At 41.0% G+C, this 25,245-nt stretch overlaps 1 protein-coding gene across 1 annotated transcript; it reads left to right on the top strand.

Moving 5' to 3' along the window:
* The first annotated feature begins 4,389 nt into the window (after positions 1-4,389).
* LOC145450330 (uncharacterized) lies at positions 4,390-22,734 on the top strand. The gene is made up of 18 exons (XM_080328842.1): positions 4,390-4,480; positions 5,245-5,371; positions 8,164-8,293; positions 9,405-9,607; positions 10,171-10,342; positions 10,460-10,608; positions 11,380-11,439; positions 11,837-12,074; positions 12,941-13,050; positions 14,035-14,197; positions 15,420-15,551; positions 15,680-15,844; positions 16,474-16,632; positions 17,375-17,515; positions 18,421-18,664; positions 20,650-20,746; positions 20,805-21,007; positions 22,209-22,734. Exons 1-18 carry the CDS (start codon positions 4,390-4,392, stop codon positions 22,622-22,624), a joined length of 3,000 nt encoding a protein of 999 aa, XP_080184968.1. The 3' UTR covers positions 22,625-22,734.
* Positions 22,735-25,245: the final 2,511 nt, after the last annotated feature.

The following is a 25,245-nucleotide window of genomic DNA, read 5'->3' on the forward strand; positions in this document are numbered from 1 at the left end:
GGATATGATATCCAAACTATGCTGGATACTATATGCAGCATAGTCTGTGCTTTTCTTTACATCTCTTTTCGGCGGGATCAATTAGGACTTTGACATGCCATATCTAGCATAGCCTGTACGTACGTCTACAACTCTTTTCTGAGTTATCAGACAACACTTACAAGTGAATTCAATTTGCTGTAAGCATCTGATAAGTGCCAAGCATAACCCGCTGATTCAGCCGATCCCCATAGCATTCAAAACGTCACCTATATACTACAGCTTGAGCCCAATAAGATCACACGAAGTATAATTTCACTGTTAATATTTATATTTGTATTCACTGATGATGGATCCCTTCTGAAACGGGGAATTCGTTCACCACTTGCATAAGCGCCTTTGGTTTCCCTCGATGAAAACACTGCATGTAGGCTACAGCCATTTCCTTCACAATAAAGCAGTCATGCTGTAAAAGTTTTTGTGATGCATCTGTTGTTTGTTCATCATGTATTTCGTACCTCAACATGTCCTGAATTAATCTTAAATCATCATCTGCCGACCTACCAACAATGCGCATTCAGAATCCCCGCCGGTAGCAGACTCCTTGGAACACCTAATCAGCAAGCTGTTGTTGTTGTGATCATTGAAGCATAGCCGATTAGCCAATCGAGAGCCGAGGGTATTTGATTACTAGTCTTCTCGCCGTTCTATGGTCGACGCCACGCCCATTCTCGGGCAGCTGCTTTCAAACGCTTTGCCCGAAATCTTAACGGCTTTCCTGTAAGCTTCTTTCAGGCTCATTGTTTTTTTTTATCAATAATCTATGGAATGAGATACAATCACGGAGTATTATTAAGATTTTCCAAATTTTGGACAACCCTATTGTACATCGTTAAGTCATGTTCATGTCCTAACGATACGATTGTATATCAGCCTTATGCCGGTGCGCACCACGGAGCTTTATAAACACCCCACTTTCAGTGGTTTCCAGACTTTTATGGCTGTGAGTCCATCTCCAATTTGAAAATGTTTCGTGGCTCAGATCAAAATTTGACGAGAATATTACTAAAAGAAGTCAGCACCTTTGCCCAGACTTACTCACGGGCCGATTACGTTCAACATATTCGCGAACCCCATACTAAAGGCAAACGACTCCCACGTTTGGAACCACTATATTTGAATAAAGCATTTAAACGGCCGTAACGATGTCTAGGATTATACCGTTTTCCTATAATTGCGGTTACAATTAGGCTTATTAGGCCTACAGTAAATGAAGAGTGTTTTTATTTATATTTTATTGCAGTTTTTGCGAGGGTGATAGTCCCCATATTAAAATCAATAAATGTGACAGTAAATCGCGGACAGCGAGACGAAAAATATCAAGCATCAACATAAATATTCCAAAAAATAATGTCTTTGTGTTGATTTACGACAAAATTATGAGCCTACGTCAAGTCTTCAAAATTCCGCACATTTGGCATATTTCAGAAATTCCTCGCGTACGCTAGTTTGAACGGTGAAATTCCGGACATGTCCGGAAAATTCCGGACGTATGGCAACCCTAATCTAGGCTCCTCCTCGCCATCTCATCCGTGTAAGCGGTGTCTTATAAAAAGCCTTGAAGTGGGCCGTGCTACAAGTTGGCAGCTACGGAGTAAAAATGATGAAAATTGGCCTTGTGTAAATGACCACAGTAGTCGACAAACAACCTGTATACCACAAACAACAACTCATCTATCTCTACAAACCTTGATCTCGAAACACTATAGACACAACCTGCCTCCGTTTGTGTGGGCTTCGCCACAAGCCAAGTCATGCTCCACTTATAATTAATTCGGGCACTGTCGTGCTGGGCGGGGGTTGTCGAACTGCTAGCTTGGGAGTCAACTGTTGCGTCATACATAGCATGAGACGTAGAATCCATCACATAGCTCTTTGTTACGAAAATCAAAGAGAATGGAACCATACCAGAAATTTTTCAGTGTGTTTCTCAGATCATTCCTTGACATTTTGCGCAATACTTGATAAAAATTGCAGTAAAAGTTGCACGAAAAAGAGAAGAAAGTTGCAAAAAATTCCTACAGACAGCTTAAAACATCATACTCTACTACACAAATTCAGAGTATTTGGGAAGCTGCCGGGAGCTGTAAAAAAAAGTCGCAAAAGTCGCAAAAACTTGATCTAGGCGGGTTGCAACTGAGTCGAATGATATATAAAGTATTTCGATGAACACATTTCTTACTTTAGAAAACATTACGTTAACGATTTGGTAAAACTGTAATTTTACTTTAAAGTAATGCATTTGCTGCATACCACTTGAATTAACTTCACGTACCACTAGTGGCACGTGAGAGCTTTTATAGTAGCACGCGAAGAGTTTGGCGATTATAATTGTATATATGTATACTGTAGTCGATAACTTCCTGTCCTTTTCAGCTAAAACCGCTGTGTATAAACATAATTCCACGTTGGTATTATTGTTGCAGGTGAGATTTGCTGGTTATACTAGTAGGGCTAACAGACTAATTCATCAGGACAAACTGTTTTAACCATGTCGAAATGAAAGAATAATAATCCAGAATACATAAAGTATCGATTCATCACAATCGACTACGGAGGGTAATGTTTTCCACGGCGTGTGGTTTTTACGAGAAACCTTTATATCCCGGCCATGAAATGAATCCTAAGTCTATTAATGGATGGAAACCATACAGAAAGAAAAATCGAGATCCTTGCATCGACATGGGAATTTAAGGAAGGGTTTTCGGCTTTGATGATAATTAAGTGCAAGAGCCTAGACATGATCTCCGCTGTGCTGTGAGTAATGGTATACTCCGGATAGAGGAGCTTGAGCAAATGAAACAGTTGTATATGTCGCATTAAATTATATGTTTTGCTGTCTGGAATATAATAGTCAAACCACCAAATAACTCGTAAATGCCGGCGTGTTCGATTACAATAAGCCATTCGGGAACCAGGTGGTACGCAGTGCGTCAGTAAAATACACATTAGCTGAACGCGGCCGAAAAAAGTATGACAAACACTGCTTTAGCGAGAGGCCACAAGCTCTGCGGTGTATAAATACTTGATACCAGCTCTGGCTAGTTGGTCCCAAATTGGCATGAATGCAAAAAAATAAAAATAAAATGCTTCTTTGCTCCGATTCTAATTCTAATCCAATTTGTAAAATGTTTCTATGCTCTAAATTTTATTCTCGTCCAATATCTGATTTTCCTGTAAATACTACATGAGAACAAGTGCAAAGCGAGCCAAGCTTGCTGCACAGACATTTTCTAATCTCATGCTCATAAGAATGGGCTACGAGTTGATAGTAACAGAACTTGATTCAATGTCCAAGTTTTCGCGAATTCAGTAATTCTAATTTTAATTTAATTTGGAAAAGAATGTGTAGCTATAATTCTAGTTTTAATCTAATTTGGAATAACTGTTTCACTAAAACTCCAATTCTACTTTGATTAGAAAAAAACGTTTGTAGCTGTATTTCTAATTATGATCTAGTTTGGAAAACTGAAAATTTTCTAGTTGTCCAAGTCTGCCACAAACATCAAAAAGAAATTAACTGTCGTTAAGATTTCATGGGTAATTGATCTTTCACATATGTCGGACTGACATTGCTGGTAGGCTATGCGACTAGATATGATATGGTCTCTATCATCAAAATCGTTGCGGCAGCCTGAAGAATAATGTGCGCGTCTGGTGCCGATGCAATCGCGCATTGCAGCGTTTCATCCTCTTCACTATTCGCTTTGAGTCTTTGCGTGTAGCACGTACTGGAGGCTTGTGCCACGTGAGAAGCATGCTGCAATGGAATCACATCGCAGGTTGCATGCATCACATGACAGTTGCACGCCGGGAATGCATATCATCCACATCTTTAATGACACAGTAACCATAGCGCCGGTGTCAAATTATTAGTCGTGTTAAGTTAAGATGAGGCGTGCTGGCCTGAGAGAATTATGTTCGATGTCTTTCTGAAGCTTTTTGTTTCGAATTATATCTTTTCACAAGCATTTTTTCAACGTATTGGGTCAGATATATATAGCTTGAGCGCATCGGCTTGAAGACGCTATATTTCCTTCATTTACTATCCCAGATATCAACAAAGGAATGACCGGTAGTCGTGATAAGGCCTCAATCAACTCCGCGTGGTCTTTGTACAAGGTGATGTGCTCAATTCAGTTGTTAGTGCAGCGAAAAAAACTGGATATTCTACGTGACTATGTGTTGATATAATTGCGACTTGATGTATAGAGCGAGGCAGAAGGCATGATTTCAGTTTTAGAACCACAAAGTCGCAACGCGATCAGGGCTATGTCAGACTATATTACCTTATACTTTACTGCATCAGATATTACACGCCTGCGACTGAAAGTCTTGTGGTATTCACAGATGATATTTTGTAGCATTGAAACTTTGATTTTCTTATTTCTTCCGTTCTCTTCAATTCTGAGTGCGGTTGAAGGCCGGAGGAACATCGATGGTGAGTCCATTACGCTATCTCGCCAGACTTGTCATCAAATATAAGATTCGTGTCGTATAAATTGGTGACGTAGTGCCAGGATCAATACATATGCTGTTACTTAAACGTAATTGATATTAGTAGCACGAGAAGAGAATTTCACGGCGTTTTCATGTTGATATTGCTTCTCAGGAAAATTAGCCACGCTTTTGCGATAAATAGTTAGATAGTTTGAGTTGATTATGTGATCGAATCCGCCCTGAAACGAAACTTTTCTGTTGCAGTTTGTAATCTGTATTTTAGTCAGCAGCTTGCTAACTTAACTCAAGTTTTTTCGGGATGCCTTGTCATGATTCATCATCACCATTTTCTCCCGTTTTCAACTATAGTAAATGCCAAAAAGGATATAAATTGGTCTGTATGGAACCGCGGACATTGATATCCAATATCCAATATCCATGACATAATTTGTGTCTGGACGTTAAGTACAATTAGCAATATCTGTTTGACCTGGAGTTAATCTGAGCCTCGTAGCAAAAGGCCAGGAGATGCTCAAAGTACAATTCACGCAGAAGGGGACCAATCAATGAATGCAATCAATTCTGGGAGTCGATAGCATTGAAAGTAAATCGAAATTGAGCGCAACGTATTTGCTGAGTTGCGTGACGTCGAGTATATGTCTGCATTGTCATTGTTTCGGATATTGTATGTTTTCATTCCAACAATGCAAGGCTTGATCGAACTCAGTGACAATCATAACATGTACCTTCTGTTTCTGTTGGCAGAACCAGTCTTTTTTGTCTGCAACAACGGCAAGAAGTTGCTATATGAAGAATTTTGCGACGGTTACGCTGATTGCTCGGAAGGAGATGACGAGAATTCTACACTGACAACGGGGCAAGATCTGTATCGGTATGTATTGATATGTTGCATACTGTATCTGATGCTATGCGATGTAGTTTTCGAACGGCCCTGACCTGTTGAGCCTGTATAATACCTCTGCCAAGAGATACTGTGTAATCTTTTGCTTCTTTGTTATTACTTATTTATCAGATTGGCCCGACAAAGAATATTGCACGCTATCATTGATTCACATACTGCAGACAAAGTGAGAATCTGTAGTTCGCGACATCTATAGTTTTCTGAAAGGGTATGACGTAATCATTAAGAACATAACGATCGAACGCTTTGTTTCGTATGCAGGCTCCTCACTTTGCGTATGTCGCGATAATGATAAGCTATGGTGTAATCATTCACAATTCCCAACTAGATGGTGAGCGCTGCTCTGTCGAAATAAGGCAACAAGGATAAAGCGATTCGTATTTGAGTGCGCAGTGAACCAAATATGTTATTTGCCGTCGGATATATGATTGAGTGATTTGTAGCAGCGTTTTCAAATTTCGCGCCAGCCCAAGCATCAATCCGATTGACAGAGGTAGTTGAAGCATTCGCTTTCGTACAGAATTTACATTTCGACTGAAAATCTGTACTCTAGTGGCACTCATAATCGACCTGATGTGTGAAATAAGAAGCATAGTTCAATCATACCCAGTGTGTAAGTATAGAATGTAAACGTGGAATGGCAACGACCGATTTTGCTGCTTCGTTCCGCTTCGCTGAAGCTTTACTCAGACTTATTTTACGGCAGCTACTGTAGGATTTCTGGCAATCCAAAAGTCGTCTTCCAGAGCGCAGAATTAACTGAATCTGGTCTTGATCGAAAGCTACTGTCACACTGACACCGAAAATGTAAATGAAAATAGGATCAGGCACTGAACCACTAAGAATTCGGCCTCCAAGTCTGAATTATCGGCATTGTCCGAACAATCGAAGAGCCGCAATGGGTCATTGTTATGGTCATCGTTTTGCGGTCATCCGATTGTTCTGAACGATGCAGATTTTAGATGTTGAGGGTGATTTTTCATTTAAGTACGGGGCGTAACCATATTTTGATTCATATTTTCGGAATCAGTGCGATAGTAGCTTTCGATCAAGACCAGATTCAGTAAATTCTGAGCTTAGGAAGACAACTTTTGGATTGCCTGAAATCCTACAGTAGCTGCCGTAAAATAAGTCTGAGTAAAGCTTCAGCGAAGCGGAACGAAGCTGCAAAATCGGTCGTTGCCATTCCACGTTTACAGTGTAAGCGTGTAATGACAATGACACCAAATCTATCCCGGCAATTGTAATCCGGTATACATTGGCCATTATGGCCACCCACGGGTGTAACATGCCTTATTGTTTGGGCTGGACATAATCGAGTATCTGAGTATCACTCAATATGACGATATAACAGTATGAATGATGTGGAAAATTCAAATATGTAGGCTACCTTTTATTCGATCACAAGGAATATAATGCCAATTATACATTACATTAAAGATAATTTGGTATTTTGCTACCATACCTATTTCATTGCACATTGTGACCAATGCTATGGGTTGATCACGACCTCATAGATATGTCATTTTCACTATAGCGTACGTATAGCTTTGCACCACATGTCCGCATACTGCACTAAGACCAATGCAGGTTTCGAGGATTCCACCATAGTGTCCTATATGGTGTCGACACAAGCAAATCGCACGGTTCAATGAAATTGTATCACGTCACAGTTTCCATTTGGCTACAGGCAATTTGACGGTGATTTTTGACCGACTTGCCGAGCATCAAATTTGATAAAACGGGTATCAATCGAAAGCTGCCGCCGTACTGATTACGAAAATATAAATTTTATTCCGCTCGCGGCCCTGGAACCCCCACAATCAGCCTCTAATTTTTCATTGTTATGGAGATTGGCATTGGGACGCAACAATGCTGTCTAGCGAAACGAGACAGGTGCTCGAGAAAAAGGGAGCCAGACAGTATTGTTGCGTCTGTCGTTTCGCCAGACAGCATTGTTGCGTCCCAATGCCAATCTCCATAACAATGAAAAATTAGAGGCTGATTGTGGGGGTTCCAGGGCCGCGAGCGGAATAAAATTTATATTTTCGTAATCAGTACGGCGGCAGCTTTCGATTGATACCCGTTTTATCAAATTTGATGCTCGGCAAGTCGGTCAAAAATCACCGTCAAATTGCCTGTAGCCAAATGGAAACTGTGACGTGATACAATTTCATTGAACCGTGCGATTTGCTTGTGTCGACACCATATAGGACACTATGATTCCACAGTCGAAAATTCTACTCAACCGAAATCATTAGAATTAATGCTCGATTCAGATTCGAGCATTCGAACCATCGCATGAGCCCAGACATGGCTATGATGTTCCAGTAGGCCAATTGGCGGAACATAAGAATATACCCCTTGATTCAGTTTTTTTTTACGCCGAATCCTATTTAAGTGCGTATCTTTTGATTGGCCCGGATCAGCGACTTTTTAACTTGCACCTGCAACTTTAGAGCCATACTGTGAATAGACCCGACGGAAGAAAGCACTCAAAAGGAATGGAAAAAACTAGTAGAAAGGGCCGCGGATTCAATAAGATCAACATCGAAAAGAACTGTGACATCGGGCACTCTAGGCCGAGGTGGATGTTAGAGTAAAGGATCGCTACTGATGCGCGTCGTTCGACATCCTCCTATCTGTTCATGACATCGCATTGTGTCTTATCGCATTTTACATTGTGTGTGACTTGTTCAGATGAAAAATATAACCCTGCGATATAATATAATATAATAGCTCAAATGAATTTCCATTAACAGGTGCGTAAATCGTGATAACGATCATGGCGGTTTTTGCACGGTGAGCCGCGATCAAGTTTGCGAAAGCAAAGTAGTTTGCTCCAATCTCTCTCCGTGTGATTTGAACTGCCAGTCTCATTACAGATGCAATGTAAGTTGAAAGGTGTCAATGACACACAATGTTATAGATAATGCTACATCCCGGGTCGTTATCACGTAACAGTTAACGTGTACGTCACACCCGGTGTAGGTCTTCCTGTTTTTATGCGCCCAAGCGCTCGAAAATGGTCTTCAAAGGCCGATTGCTCCTTGCTTATAAAATGTTCCTTTATGATTAAATTATATATCAGTAAAGTGATTATTACATTAGCTAATAACTTCGTGATATCCACTTATCTAACTTGTTAGACCGTCTATCTATTCTAAATTATCCGCAGCACTTGCCCTGGCGCCTGAGTGCGGGTCTCCTAAATAATTTGCTCCGTACGTGTTTCAAGTGTAATCAAAGTAATCTTTTCTTCCTTTGATCTATTCAAAACATCACGAGATCTTGCGGTAATGATGGTTTTGGGGAAGGAAGTAAAAAATTACTGAATTATCCCTGGTTTGGTTTCTGCGATCCTGACATTTTCGGCCGGTATAAACTGCGGGCAGGGCGATTGATCACGTTTAAGTGTTTTCGGTTGGATTTGCAAATGCTGCTTCGGTTATCATTCCGATGATGTAGTGCGACCACGAGTTCAATGTGTGCACCTGCACATGTGACTAATAAGAGAAATATCAGTATATATACCATGAGCATTGCACGATGCAGACCGTTGTGATCCAAGCACATTGCACGGTCACCTCCAACACACTGGTTCGGGAATGAATGATGTTCGTAAATATAGCCTCCAATTCCCAGTACATCTGCACTCTTGTCGTAAATGCAATACAATATATAATATATACGATGAAAGATGAAAAAAAGTGCTATATACTACATCAATCCTTACCCTATTTCGTTTCACCATTGATGTGTGGGAAATTACCATGTGGGAAATCCCCTTTTATATGCGATATATTATATCATCTTATATGTAATGTGACAAGATTGTATCTTTTGGAAAGACAACTGGTACCAACATTTAGTCGAAGATGTAATATTGTGTATCACTGCTGTTATTAAAATAATTCGGAGCGTATACGTGTACCTACACACTTGTGTAAAGTCGATTTTCATGATGGTTATAGAATGAGACGTTTCTCTTCTTGCATTTCAGAACGGAACGTGTTTACAGCGCAGTACCGTATGCGACCAGGACCCGTGCTCTGGCTGCGACGAAGACCACGGTTGGAAGAACGGGGTTGGGTTCAAATGCGCTAGAAACGGGTTCGGTTGCGTTTTACCCCAACAACTGCTTCGAGACAACGTAAGCGACTGCGACAACGGGGCGGATCTGTGTTTTCGAGCTGGCGCTGTTGGGTAGGTTCTATCAGCGGAGTATTTTGGAAATTGGCATTTTGCGTTCGACACGAATATACATACATCTTGCTATTTTGAGAGTATCCACTGTCGATTAATTGCTTGAAGTAAGCGAGATCCTTCGACCAAATCTACTAAACTTTAGTATGTGTATTTCTCGGACATTTCATGTTCTTAGTTCCACTTGAAGTAGTTTTGACATGTCTTGAAAATGGCAACTTCTATCTGAGTAGCAATGCTGTCTACTGCGTAATGCACAAATAGTATACATATACATGGAAGGGCTGGACTATACTGATATCAATCGGTCATAATCTCAAAATATCGGCCTCATTATGCTTCAAGTCCAATTCCACTTTGTCGAGCAAAGGCCTAGTATTTGTTGACTTAGTTATCAGCAGTAGTAAAGTTGAAATATGTTGACTCATGCATATGACTGTCTGTAAACTGTACCTTGACATTGTTATTCAGATTCCGCCATCAGCATGTTTGTTAATTCTTTACAGGCGAAATGCGAACTTCAGTCCAACCTAAATCTTTAAACAATCAATTTCCATTCTCAGCGAGCGAAAATTCGCCAGCGACAAATGCTTTCGGTGCCTCGGGAGCGACATGATCATCTCGATTTCCAGCGTCTGTGACGGAATAATCGACTGCTCGGACTTATCAGACGAGTGCGCATGCGCGACTGACACACCGGATATCTGTCGTCAGGTAGTCACGGAAATCAGCCAAGTAAGCGTACGTTACATAGAATACATTTCATAATATAGTATCAAACTTTAGCTGTTTCAATATAAAGTGCAATCTCAACTGGTAGCATCTTCAAACCCAAACGTTGTATTTCTATAGGTAAGAATTGGCGGACTACATGAGAGTGGCGCCGGGACCAACACAAATGATTCACTTTGCGAAGTGGGAGAGATACGATGCAAAAATCAGAAATGCATAAAGACCGATTCTGTGTGTGACGGTATTCTGGACTGTGGTGAAGATGAACGGTTAGCTATATGTCGTTTACATGCTAGTTCGCAGTGGCCATGTCGCAATATGTCATTAACGCGATGTATTAGGTGACAACAGGTGAGACCAAACTACCATGACAAGGTCAAATTTGTTTTGAAATCGGTTGAAACATGCGAATAAAATCATCACTTCTGGTCCCTTCTCCACAAGTTTCAATTTTCGTATGAAGCAGGATAGAGTGCGCTAATGGTAATTCCGGAGTAGAATTGCATGCTATATAAATCTACACTTTTTATATGATACGCATAATATTGCTGATGTTCTGCTAGTACTTTATCCTCGTATCGGATTTGCGAAGCCGAAGTATTTTCTCATGATGAAATAATACTCTGCCGTATGTGATTCCGTCTGTTGGATAGCCCTATCTGGTTCTCGTAACCCGTTAACACGTTGTTCATAATATCCGCTTGGTTAAGAGCGTTGTTTGGTGCAACCGCATAAAACAAGGTCGAATTTCCGACGCTATTGATTTAGTTTCAAAGCCGCTGTTACTAATGTTGTTTTCACGAACATGCTTTTCCAGTTTCTTTTACGCTTGAAAATTTGGATATTTAGCGTAATAGGGATTCAATGGACCATATATAAACCATCTTGTTCATATCCATTGCAAAATGCATCCCTAACACATGCGTAGTACTATAGAAATTGATGGGGAATGGAAAAGAGGATTAGTCGTTGAAGAAATAGGGCGTCCTCTACTCCTCTGGCAATGTAATTGTGAATCTAAACCCGATTTCTCATTGCAGATTTGACATTTGCAGAGGAACGATTTCCTGCAAGGACTCAGCAGTGGTGGAAGAGTGCAGGTATATTACACAGCAAATTGGAAATTTGCTTCCGAGTGCAGAAGTCGAAGTGCGATATCATTTTAAAAATAATTCCTCAATAGAAGTAACTCTGGACGCTTGATAAATTTGACTCGTTTTAATCCGGGAACACAAAAATACAAATTCTCCAATAGTAACAAATAAGACCGATCAATCCTGCCGCACAGTGCGCAGCACATCTTTGCCGTACTGGTGAACAATAATGATATCTAGCACCCGATACATTCCTGTTCACCCGCATGGGTGTCAAAGCTAACTCTTGTATCATAAACTGACGTTTAGTTAATTTGCACCCTATACGTTACGGTGGAAAGGGACCATATACACGATTTTCGTTTACAATACACTCTGCCTACCAATATGTTCGCCTTTCAAGGTGCAGCTTGGACAGGCGAGATCCACATTGTCGCGCCGTTTCCGCCACAGCTTGTGACGGAATAGGGCAATGTCCGCCGCCTCAATTGCACGGATGGGATGTGTGGACCGCGGAGAGCTTTCCAGAAGACGAGTGCAACGCGACATGCACTTTCAACCCGAGCCCGTTTCGATGTGAAATTGCGCCGTCCAGACATTACAAGACCAAACTGTCTGGAACCTGGTGTATCATTCCTGACGTAAGTGATTTCGTATGATGTTCGAAGCCGAATTTCATCAAACTGTTTACTGTTGGAATGATGAGTTTTTCTGTACAGCTGCTCGTATCGAAAATGTTTGGGCGGCCGTAATTCTGATTATCCAGGGTTTGGATTTGATTATAGAATTTAAAAATTATTCGTATTCTCATACGATGTAGACCGGACTTGTAGCTATACCTATTTCTGGGTTTTGACCAGAGGCGGACAACGTAGTCTACGTTGCTACTCAAATAGAATGAAAAGTCACGCCTTGTATCTCAACTCAAGTACACATAGAAGTAACATTTTCGAAGACTTGTCAGAACTAATTCATGTAGAAGTAGAAAATGAAAAGTCTGTAAACTACTCGATCAAGTATACTTTCAAAACGTCGATTTGGTCAAGTGCTCGCCTACTGTTAGCGGTTAATCGGAGGTGAGTGCTTTTCAATTCGTAATATGTATCTTCGCGACCAACGCACAATGACTACTGACATTATAAATAGATATAAAAGTCGAAAATATATTCAGTTTCCGTGATATAAAAACTGTTTCACGCGGTTATTACGGTCATTCAACTCGTAAAAGTGATGCGAAGTTACAATAAACAAGTATCTAAAACACAGCTCAAGGCCAATCTAAAAGCATACCCAACTGATTAAAGTACTGTAAGTAGTCCTCCGAAAAAGCAGAGCGCTTCGTTAGATTATGAACTAGCGACCGCTTTTTGTATTGGCCCTTCAAGACTCCGATTTCTCAATTTGGTGTCGTACATCAATCGCAGATATATAGATCATCCGCATGGTTGTAATATTGAAGTAACGAGTGTCAGTGTATAGGTGTAATGTCTGTTCTCTTCTCATGCAGGATATCGAGAGGCCGAACGCGTACACGCGAGAAATCGAAGGATGGAAGTATTGCGACGGCGTAATCGACTGCGAATTGTCCGGGAGTGACGAAGATGAATGCGAAGAAAGGTAAGTAACTTGGAGGAGAATTGCTATTACCACGGACACATGATCTCTGTGATACTATCATAAGCTGTATTTGAGATTTATACGCATTACAGTTCCCACATAGTTCGGTGCTGCATACGCTTCTGTCCTCCTATGGCAGGTTCACAGTCTAATAACTGCGTGGGCTGACAGACTATATGTTGTTCACATACCACTCGAAATTTCCATTAAGCCTATCCAAAACTGCAAAGGAAATAGTTTATATCGACGATTTCCACCATAGTATAGAGTGCAAATCAGGTAAACTGCACTTTCCGATACGAAATACCACTTTCATCGCCATTGCAATGACTGAAAACTATTGAAACACACCAACTCTTATGGAAATATATCCCAGGGGGGAGAGGGTTCTGTTTTCGATACGCACCCCACGCTATGGTGCAAATAGATAATTTATAAATACACCTACACCCCATTTTACACCCATGTATCTACAGTGAAGTCAGAGTGATATTCTTATTTACTGTCCTTTTCCGCTGATATTCCTATACATGCTCCTACAACACACGAACCAATCAAAACATCGGCCTGGTGTTCTGTTCAGTGAAGCAAGTTTTAGTTGAATTTTCAAAACAATGTGGTACAAGAAGATCATATATACTTCACCCCTACGTGTGCATATGGTTAGCATTCACCCCATTGCGGGATGGCAATCGAATATTTCACCTTATCTGAATTGGTAGAAGTTAACTTTATAATGATAAGCCCATCTTCGATATCTGGAAAGCCCTTCACAACACGCCGCCTCTTTCCACGGCCATAATTGTAATCAAAATGATTACACTATTGCACCACAATAACATAAGAATAATGGAAACTCGCAATAGTCAGAGAACGGGAATGCTACATTCACGTAAAACCGCGAATTCAACTCGTACACGCGCGAATAACCCACACAACATTCTAAACCACTTTCTATCTCTGTATAAAATACGTATATCGCAGGTTCCATTGCAACGCGACAAAAGCAGGATATGTCAGCATCCGCAAGGATCAAGTCTGCGACGGTCTGATCGACTGCGTCGACGGCAAGGACGAAAACGCGGGGAGGTGCAGCGGAGAAAACAGCCTCGGAAGATTCTCGTGCCCGGCCCTTGGCGGCAACATGGTAAATATAAGAATATCGAAATATTTGTTATGGGAGAGAGAAAGATGTACGTAGGCCTACTACGCAAAGGTACTCTGCGCTACGAACTCTTTCCTATTTTAGGATAAAACTACTTGCTTTTTACACGTTGGATTTTTGCTAGTAGAAAGTAGTTTGGAATGTGTTTGCATCGCCGTTATTAGTGAAATGGTCGAAATAATAGTGGGCGAAAGATAAATTTTGAGTTATAGTCACGAAGATGTATACCCTGCAATTTTTAATTAAGTCACCTATTAACTGTATGTAACAGTATGAGACCGGGCGACGTAACATACTTGAATTGAAACTACTTACTTGAGTACCTTGTCTTTGAAATCGCCTAAATCTCCTATACTTTGGAAATAGACCTAGGTCCTCCTTTACAGCTTTGAGAGCTAGGCTAACAGGCAGTCTCAACTATCACTATAAATGACGCGAAATATATGTATAGAGGACGGTCGAGCGGGACATTCGGGAGTCGAGTCGGAGTGGTGACCTTTTTTATTGGAAAGATGACCTTTTTTAGTCAACACAACAATATTTCCATTAAGACGTTTAAAATCGGTAATCTAACCTTTATGATTTGTAAAAAACGTCCTCCATTTTCGATTCCAAAAATGGTATACCATAATTATAATTCCACTTGAAACCGAGTAGAAATTTTGGGCGTTACTTCTACATCTGCTTTGACCGCCTCTGGTACTACGACAACCGTTTATTCGTGATGCAATAAAACGACATGATGTAAACGCAAGGAATCCATTTTCGAATCTAAGAGTGGAAAAATGATTTAGCACCTTCCTCACTACTAAAAGGTACAAATGAAATGTAACTAACAGTAGCGGAATATATCATAGCCTACTCTACGTCACTAAATAGCGCGATGAAACCACGAGGAAAAGGATCGAGGCGGAGTCCGGTGTTTACGAAATAACCTATACAGATTAGCCAAATGTGACTTCGACACGATTGGGGACATGAATGTAAGTACATTTGCTGACATGTCCGATTATATTCAAAGAGCCGTTCATTTGACATCCTCTGTTCCCTAATCCTCTTCGCGGAACCTCCATATAATTCTTAATTATCTGGAATTTCCATCCAACTAATCCCATTAAACCTCGCTATTCAGACTCGGATGAACTCTTAATATCCCCCTCGCTTGCAGCAATACTTGGCTGATACTATCGGAATCATGTTTCAGGTGAGCATCGACGCCTCATTCCAGTGCGACTCCATCATAAATTGCGATGACGCTCGCGACGAGAAGGGTTGCGACGACGGGCGGTTTTACTGCGAGAACGGCGAAGGACCGATATTCGTTTCTAAGATTCAGGTGAACATTCCGTGATTTTGAAGAGCAAAACACTACTACACTAAAACACCGGTGCGATATATTATCCCTAGTATCAACTTTCACCATTCCTGCCAATACAGAATTTAAATATCTTGTTTATGCGACAGGTTAAGGACGGCAAGGCAGACTGCAGTGATTGGAGCGATGAGTGTCCTACCGTGGACGGGTCTAACGGACAAGACGCGTTTTCCTCGCGTGACGAAATGATTGAAAATCCATGGCTGCGCGTAATGGTCTGGATTATGGGATTGCTCGCGATTGTCGGTAACTTGGTGAGCATGTTAGATTCCGTGAATATATTATTTTTCTGGATTTTAATTAAATTTCATGTCAGTGATTTGAGTATCTAATTCAAAAGTCAATTTGACTTTTATAGTTTGACTCAGTCAAGTCGAGTCATCTTCAACTGACCACCGAGTCAAGTCCGGTTCGAAGTCAGGGAGTCCGATTCATTGTGTTGCGTGATGTGTGCCCCTAAGAAATAGTTAAAAGTACAAGTAGTCTAAAGGGGCAGCTTAAATAAATAGTAGGCAAACCTACTAACCTACTTCAGTTCTCCGAAAAGTTAAAATTACTTAACGGACCACTCCTGAATGTCACACGGGCTGTATGATTTCAGTTTTTGGTTTTGTCTAGCCTTAAATTTGCTGCAAGTCTGAATTTTCATTTATCATCAATTATCCTAGATCCTTGACCAGTTATTAGCTACTGTCTAATAACCAGCGTATAACATCATTTTTGTTGAACGCAGTCAATTGTAGTATCACTGTAACATTTTGTTGGTTTAACATTTCGACTTAAATGATCACAAATCAGTGGTAGAATACACAGCGCTTTGAATGATGTATAGCTTTCTCGCGCCTTCGTATGAACATGAACATGACCGGAGATACCTTTTTAGATTGTTATCGTGCACGAATCCAAAAAATTGCGGTTTCCCGGTAGAAAGACAACTCCTGCGATCAGAGCTAACAGAGTGCTCATCTTGAATCTCGCGTGCTCAGACTTCCTCATGGGGGTCTATCTCGTGTTGCTCGGAAGCATCGCCGTGCAAATGAAGGTTGGTCGAGGCTCTCCGTCATTTTAACACACTGCTCTGATGTGCAGAGGCTGTCAAAGTAGTCAGTATTGCTACTCATGTTGAGGTAATGCCGTAAATTTCTGGTCAATTACATGAAGTAGCGATTTTCAAGGCATTAAAAAATTGAGATCCGAAAAGTACTCAAGTAGATAGTTTTGAAAAGTGGATTTGGTTGAGGTGTCGCATGCATTTAGTAGTAAATCGGAATAATTTTATACATTGAAAGATGGGTATTTGCGACATCGTAAAATGACCGTGACTATACAGTATACATATACACCATTACAGCAATCTTCGAAAATATATTCTGCGACTACAATACAGGGGGCTATTTCGACCAGTTAATATTATATATGTCACTCACCGTAGTTATTTTTAATTGCAAAATGTATCTTTACGGCATCGCAAAATGACCGAGTGCGTCACTGATATAGCAATTTTCGAACATATATTCCGCTACCACGATACGGGGTCAATTTCGCCCCTATAATATGATAAATGTCACTCACGAAAGTGATACAAACCAATTCCAAACCTACTGTTAAATTTACAATTGCCAAAGTGAAAAATGTAAGTAATTTTCGTCAAAAACTGTAAAGTATAGAAGGTAACACCCACTTGCGCTCTCAGGCAACGTAGAATAAATCCGTTACTGACGACCTCAACGTATATGTATCACGTGATTTCCAAGCCGTTTATATTCTTCGTATGAATCTTTCAGGGCGAATACTGCAGTAAATATATCGAATGGCGCACTAGCTCATTCTGCGTCTCTCTCGGAATACTGTCGGTAATATCCAGCGAGACTTCGGTGATGACGATGGTGATTCTGACGGGATGCAGGCTCTACGCGATAGTGCGGGTAATCCCTTTTTGTCCGTTCCGCACGGGACAAACTTGATCCATAATACGCATACGTTACGCTCGTAATAAATCGGCAATCAGGCAAAGTCCGCCGTTCTCAGTTACGTGTGTATACATTTCTGGAGAATATGGACCATGTCTGTTTGTTTCTCACCCCAAACGACTCGCGGACACGACTTTGCATGCAGTACATGTCTGAGTTTAAACAACGTTATTTCATAGTATTAAAAGTCGTGAAGCTTTTCAAGCTTCAAGCGGTTCTCAGCTCTCTATCCGTGCGCAAGACCTATTCACTATCTCGCGTAGTAGTAATCCTCCTATACACTGAACGAAAATCCTGTATTTCGTCGCATTTCCATTGTAGCGAAGGGTGACATTCCGATACACAGCACTTTCTGGTATCCAATTTTGCTTTTATACCCATTCCTCTGGGTGAAAACAAGTCAAATAAAGTAATACCAGAACTTAAGTGGGTTCTCTTTAGGTGTACGACCTTTTATGCCTTATTAGGAGTGGTACAGAAAAACAGGACCCAATCCATCCACGCGATGTAGCCTATCCATCTAAATAAGTATTGGTCAATTTGACTCGGTTTTACCCGTTCGAATGGGGCTGAAAGAGAACTTTGGTACCGGAAAGTGGTGGTACCTCGATTTAAGCTTACACGCTACGGTGGAAATTTGGTTAGTAGGCCTACACCTACTTTTCAATCATTTGATGATACGATTGTTGATGTTCTTTCCAATTATCTATTAGTTGCTGAATTATCTACTAGTTGCCCCTCAGCCGGAAATGTTCGGGTTTATTTCAATATGAATATATTATTCAATTTTAGATTGAAGTTCTGCACCTCCAAGACGCCCTTCAAACCATGTATTTACAGTGTTTGTGATTTCATTTCAGCCTTTTCGATCATCCGCAGTGCCTTCCATGCGAAACGTGATGTGTTTGGTGTGTGTGGCGTGGGCAACGTCACTGACGCTCGCTTTGCTCCCGTTATCATCGAGTCTGACGCATTTGTTCATTGCTGGAGTGGATTTTGTATTCAACCCGTTCGTTACTGGGACGGAGGTTTCGTTGAACAGCGCTAAAAATGTATTTTCCGTGGTGGCATCGCATTACCTGTGGAACGCTTCGCAGCATGGCGGTAAGTGAGAAGCAGTATTCGGCGCTTGTTAGTATACCGGCAGTGTTGAGATTGGGACAACTCACTGCCCGCGGCCGCTACAGTTGTTCAAAAATTGTTCGGATGGCTACAACAACACTACACACCAAATTTGGCTCAATTCCGGTGTGTAGCAGCAAGGCTACTGAAGCTACAATACTTCTAATTTAATATAAAAAAATGAATAAAAGCAATTTACATATCTTTCTGGCAACCACATGGAATTGTTAAGCGGTCTAACAACACGATTTGTAACAAATTTGACTCAATTCGACTCAGTAGAATCGAGGGTATTTATGTTCAAAATTTTGGATTTTAAATAATAGTATTTACGGTGCATAGTTCTATATAATAAATAATAATTAATAAAAAATTGAAGAATCTGCCTCCGTAAATACCATTCTTTTTTCAAATACAAAATTTTGTGCTCCAATGACTCCACTTCTACTGATGGAAATTTATCCAAATTTGTTACAAATCATGTTTTTAGACAACTTAACAATTTCATGCTGGGGTTGACGATTTCATTGAATTTAATATTTTTAACTGCTTTGGCTTCACTGTAACACGTTGGAATCGAGCTAAATTTGGTGCGCAGCGCTTTTTTGCCAACCTAACAATTATATCGAATAGCCAGTCAAATTTGAACAAAAAGGTTATTTTTGAACAACACTACTGCCCGCTTTTCGGCTCCTTACGTTTTGAGAAAACGCGGAATCGAAGACGGGTATATTATTCAAAAGGACACCCCCACCAACTCATATAAGTGGGGTTAAAATATCGACCGGCAGACCTAAAATGGGGTGAATTCATATCACATACACCCCCGGGAGAGGGATGGTTCTGTTTTCGGGCGTGAATGTATCGATCTCGCCTTCCGTCACATGCCACCTCATTTTGTCGCTTGTCTTTTTGCATTGTCTTCTTTTACTTTTCAGTCAGTGTGCATGTCTCCTCTTTACATCGCCTACGCCCGGGTGGGTGTCTGATTTCAAAGACTACTCCAAGTCGCACGACACCTTCCTATCTTTTCATTGTATCGCAGTCTTGTGGTGTATTGAATTGATGAAAGTTCCTAATAAAATGAACTGAAATACATATTATTTTCGCTAAAACTGCGGAATCTGCATGGTTTTCTTGACTATCTGGAGAGCTAATTAATACTAGGAAACGCAGCATATCCATATTGTACACTTGAAGATGATATTACCCTATGCATCTTGATTTTGTATGGAATCGAACTTACTGCAGAATCGTTTTGTACCAATGAAATATGTTTACGAATCGTCTTAAAGTAAATTTCTTGAATAGCTGAGTTTTGGTGCAGATCTTGAAGATTGCTTTCATATTACTTTCATCAGAACAATCATTGCAAGAATACATTAATTATAACTAGGGCACATTTTTGCAACTTTAGCAACGTTTTTTACAGCTTCCGGCAGCTTCCTAAATACTCATAAGATATGTAGAATGCTGTTTTAAGCTGTTTGAAGGAATCTTATAGTGCAACTTTTTGCAACTTTTGTCCATTTTTTTCATGCCACTTTTTCGATTTTTCATGGAAGTATTTTCGATTTTGGAGAAGTAGACGGCCAAATTCGACTGAAACACCGGAAATCAGCACTGAAGTAACGCTTTTACGGGTATTTCGGGAGCTGTTTCAGTCAACCGAGCAAAATGTGGTCAAAATGCAACCTCTGCAACTTTTTTCAAAAATAAATGCAACTTTCCACGGATTTAACTGCAACAAAAACTTGCCCTAATTTTAACTCTTCGGCTGCTTCTTATCGATAGAGTTACTAGCACACTAGAGTGATTACTGTCCCGATAACTCTTGATTAGAGGCACCCGAAAAGTCTTAGAGGTATAGCAAATGCTGTGATTGAAGAATAGTCTTGCTATCAAGTGGAAAATTTGAGAATGAGTCGGGAAAACAGAAGCAAATTATTGAATATATTTCACTGCAGACCTCAATTCATTTCTCGACGGAGCCACTTGGAAATCGTTACAAAACAAAGGCAACGCAATCGGTATCGAGTACTTCGAACCGAAAACGTTATGGGGGTGTGTTTTCAACGCTGACGAATCGACCGTTTCGATTCATTTCACTCTCTCGTTTCAGATACTACAGCGCAGCGAGCGTGTGCATTCCCAAGTTTTTCATATCTACCTCGGACCCAGCCTGGGTTTTTTCCCTCATTGTGAATCTATTCAATTTTCTCGCCTTCACATTCGTTGCCGTTTCCTACGTCATAATATATATGTTTTCTCGACGAAATCCAGCCACGATACGGAATCGAGACGTCGAAAGAAAGCAGATGAGAAGTAGGTTATTAACCATACAATGGTATGTTTTTAGTACACTATGTTGAAAAGCATCCTATGCTCTGTTGCTGATTTTTGGCGTATTGATATTTCCCTAACATTCAACTTTGACTCAATTTCCGTACAAAAGCCCTGTAGTGGATCTTAGCCACTCTTCAGCAATTCCTGAGTAACTTGAGAGTCAAGTCAATTTGCATTAACCCGTGTAAATTCTATACATTGACGAGTAACGTTGCTGTATATTTCACCAAAACAACACTAATAAGCTGTCAGTTTGAGTCCGACCTGTTGGAGAATATCTGAAGTTAGAACGAAAATGGTCAAAGCTATTAGTGGTTTGTGACGGAATCAGCAAGTAATATGCGTCACGAATAGAGGTTATCAAAGTAGTCAATAAGTGATCGCTGGTACACATCGGAGTATAGACGTAACGCCATTAATTAATATATATTCAATTACAAGTATAGCAATTGCAGGTTGCACCTACGCGACTATTAACGCAAAATCACTAAATGATACTGCAAATTTTAGAACATATATCCAATTAACGTAATACAGGGGTTACTCCGTCCTGACTTTGTGTCAATTTCACTCACGAAAGGCATAAAAATGCATCCCAAACCTACTTTCTACTTTCCAAAATCGAAAGAGTGCAGAGTAGCGTTGTCTAAACACCGCTGTGTAGAAGTTGACGTAGTCAGACACCTTGAACCCCTTTGAGCCGATGGTCAACTCAATCATTGGCCTATTTGTCTCTTTTCATCGACACAGATGCGCAGAAAAAAAGCTTTCCGATTTCTTATCATTATAACATTGGCATTGAGACGCAACAATGCTGAACGATGCTGTCTGACTCTTTTTCTCTTGAGCTACTCTCTCGTTTCGCCAGACAGCATTGTTGCGTCCCAATGCCAATCTCCATAACAATGAAAAATTCGAGGCTGATTGTGGGAGTTCCAGGGCCACGAGCGGAATAAAATTTATATTTTCGTAATCAGTGCAGAGTCAGCTTTCGATTGATAGCAATTTTACCAAATTTAATGCTCGGCAAGCCGGTCAAAAATGACCGTCAAATTGCCTGTAGCCAAATGGAAATTGTGACGTGATACAATTTCACTGAGGCGTGAGATTTGCCTGTGTCGACACCATATAGGACACTATTATAACACCACTAGCTCATAACGATACCTATCGCTCCCAGAAATGCAAAGAAAGATCCTGAGATTGGTGGCCACGGACTTCTGCTGCTGGGTCCCGGTATGCGTCATGGCGTTCGTCAAACTCGCTGGCTGTCACGTGTCCGACACCGCCTACGCGTTCGCCGCCGTCATTCTCTTGCCCCTGAACAGTGCGCTCAATCCTATACTGTATTCCGACATTCTGGATACCGTAACGCAGCGAACGATGGGCGCTGTCACAACCTGGATCAGCAGTTTGTCACGTGCCGGCTCGGCGTCATCAAACAACAACAAACCTGACTACATCGACCTGCCGCTTGATGCTTTAAAGGCCGTACCAGATTGCCCGCCGCAAAAAGACGTGGAGTATGGTAAAATCATGCAGGACACGCCGCTTGCCGTAAACGTCGAGGCGACTGGTAAAGTCGGCGATGACTGATTTAAAAACTTTGCTTTACGGTACATTTACCTCGCCAAAGAGTATTTTAATGAGATTATCCAACTGTTTTTGCTAGTGTAGAATAAAATGTTTGTTTATTTATGATATCATATGAGCCTTTGTGTATCAGTAAGGTCGTCGTTGGGATTATGCGTTTAATACGGGGTTCATTTCTGCGGTGGTGACACCAGCGTCTTCACAGTTCACAACGAAGATCGCAGCATCATCAAGTTATCGTAATCGATTGCATTTGTATAATATCAGAAGCAATCGCAATCGGATATTTTGTATATAACTGACAATATCGCGCAATGGTGGGGCGTCCGACTTCTTGGTCGGTATAGATCGTGGGTTCAATCCCCGGCCGGGTCAGACCCTTCCTGGTCCAGCGACGTATGCACGGTGCACGCGTAGCACGCATATGCTCAGATTGTGTGTGTATGCAACATGCGTCGCAAGGCTACATGAGTCGGTGTATTTGCCGTAAAAGCATCAAGGAAAAAATACTAACATACTATTCATACGTAATCTATTGCTCTGTAAAAGGATGGTTACTAAACCTTTTAGTCCCGTAAGGACTATGCCATACACTGAACAAAGAGAAGGCCTGATCGCATTAGTTTATAAGGGATTGACTGCGAAACATTGATTGTCTAAATGTCTATGGGCTGGGCACTCCGCTCGTATAGCGCAATGCAAAACCTGTCTACCGGTCGTCGGGATAATTCAAAAGGTGTCCGCCGTAAAACAGCGCTTGTTTAGAAATCTATAGAGAAAGTAGACGATCTGGCGGTAAAAGCAGCTTTGCCACGATGTAGAATGGGTATGGCGTGATGTAACAGCTAAATGACGTCACAATTTTCAAAAATATTTCTGCCGACTGCAATATTGTCTTCGAATTGTGCTCAAGGCTAAAGTTCAACGAAGCTAAAATATATGTAATCGTAGGGTTACCATATTTTGGAAATCTAAAAAGAGGACACTTTTCAGAATTTTCAGACTTGCAAAACCGGAGGAGAATTCTCAAAAAATGGATGATAAATTTATCCCACTGTGTGGTCGGTCGACTAAAAAAAAAGGTCAACTTTCCACTCAGCTCCCGAATTACCCGCCGGAGCGTCACATCGGTGCTGATTTACGGCATCTCAGTCGAATTTTGCTATAAATATGACCAAAATTCTCAAAAAAGAGGACGAAAGGACGTCCTCCGAGGACACTTTCAAAAAAGTCAAAAAAGAGGACAAATCCTCTTAAAAGAGGACGTATGGTAACCCTATATGTAATCGTAAACGATTAAATTGATGTTGCACTGGTCCCATGTCTGGTGTAAAGTACGTCACCTTTGAAGACGTGCTGATGACACCAGGTGCTTCTTGATGCAGCTAAGCAACTCGGCGCTTTGAATTACCGCGGTTGGTGTCAACGTCTGGGAAGTCGCTCTGCAGATGATAATACGAGATCGTGGTTATGTCAAACCGGGCCGTATTAGCGAAGAATGTTCTATGGTTCTGAAATATTACTTCGCGATTCAGCAGTCCTTTTAAACTTCAATAATTACCCAGCTTGATCGGATCATATTTGCCGCCGGTGCTCGAGATGCCATTGTTCAGACCTAAGAATATTATGCTCATTGCTCACGCTCATCAGAGACTAACGACTAATACAAACAGATTTTATCTTGCTTCGGATTGAGTCGAATACGCCTGACCTTGACGATATTGAATTGAACCTGCGGCATGCGAGGTAAGGATTTGTACAGGCTTTCACACGCAACACAGTAAAAAGTTACAATCATGTCCAGATCTGAATAATAATTTCTGGTTACGTAACAGCAAGTCATCATGAGACTACCCTGCCTAGAGGGTAAATTTTCTGCAGGTCACTGTGTAGAGATCGTTTCGTGAGTTGATTTGTGACAATTCGCGGAATGGCCTGGAGTTATGTCTAAATCCTTAGCACAAGCGCCCAAGAATGATCAAAGCAGATGGTGATTGTGGTGAAATATACATAAATATGAAGAGAGTGATAAACTGTCGATCTGCATATACGGGAGCACTTGAGGCTTGCGGTCGAGATATAGCTGCAGTAATGAAGTAACCAGAGCGGGGTTCGTGGGCAGCGGGCACGAGCTAGCTTTGATAAGGACGGGCTCGAGGGCTCGAATATGCAGCTACAAACCTGGCGGAATCCTGGACAATTCGTGACCATCAAGAGCTCTGTTCGCAGGATTCATTTATAGTGTTTATGTTATGGTAATTAGTTATTTTTGAGTCACACACATCCATAGAACATCAGGCGGCGATACCCTCAAACATACCATGAACTGATTTTGAAACCGTGTCCTGAATATACCATGTATAATGTATTATCCTCTCAAGTCATGATAATTTCACGATGAACATGAAAACTGTCAGGCTTTTCTATTGGTATTTTTGCCATTTCTTTTGTGTATCATATTTACTTTGCGCCAGTACGCGCAGGCAAATCCAAGCCAAGCCAAGCCCTTCAAGATGGAGCAGAGCGAACGTGGTATAAGTTATTATCAAATGTGAGATGTAGGGGATAACATGCTGACTAAACACCGACTTTTTTCTCATTTGAGCGGGTACATGTTTTCTATT

Source organism: Botryllus schlosseri, chromosome 11 (assembly GCF_051294905.1).
Source record: "Botryllus schlosseri isolate E-star chromosome 11, Bs_hap1, whole genome shotgun sequence".
Lineage (NCBI taxonomy): Eukaryota > Metazoa > Chordata > Ascidiacea > Stolidobranchia > Styelidae > Botryllus > Botryllus schlosseri.

Bases quoted from the DNA above. Each gene is read 5' to 3' on its own strand.
- LOC145450330 (XM_080328842.1), top strand. From the start codon at position 4,390: ATGATATTTTGTAGCATTGAAACTTTGATTTTCTTATTTCTTCCGTTC. The intron at 15,845-16,473 runs GTGAGCATGTTA...ATACCTTTTTAG, and splicing joins TCGCGATTGTCGGTAACTTG to ATTGTTATCGTGCACGAATC. The intron at 18,665-20,649 runs GTAAGTGAGAAG...ATTTCACTGCAG, and splicing joins GAACGCTTCGCAGCATGGCG to ACCTCAATTCATTTCTCGAC.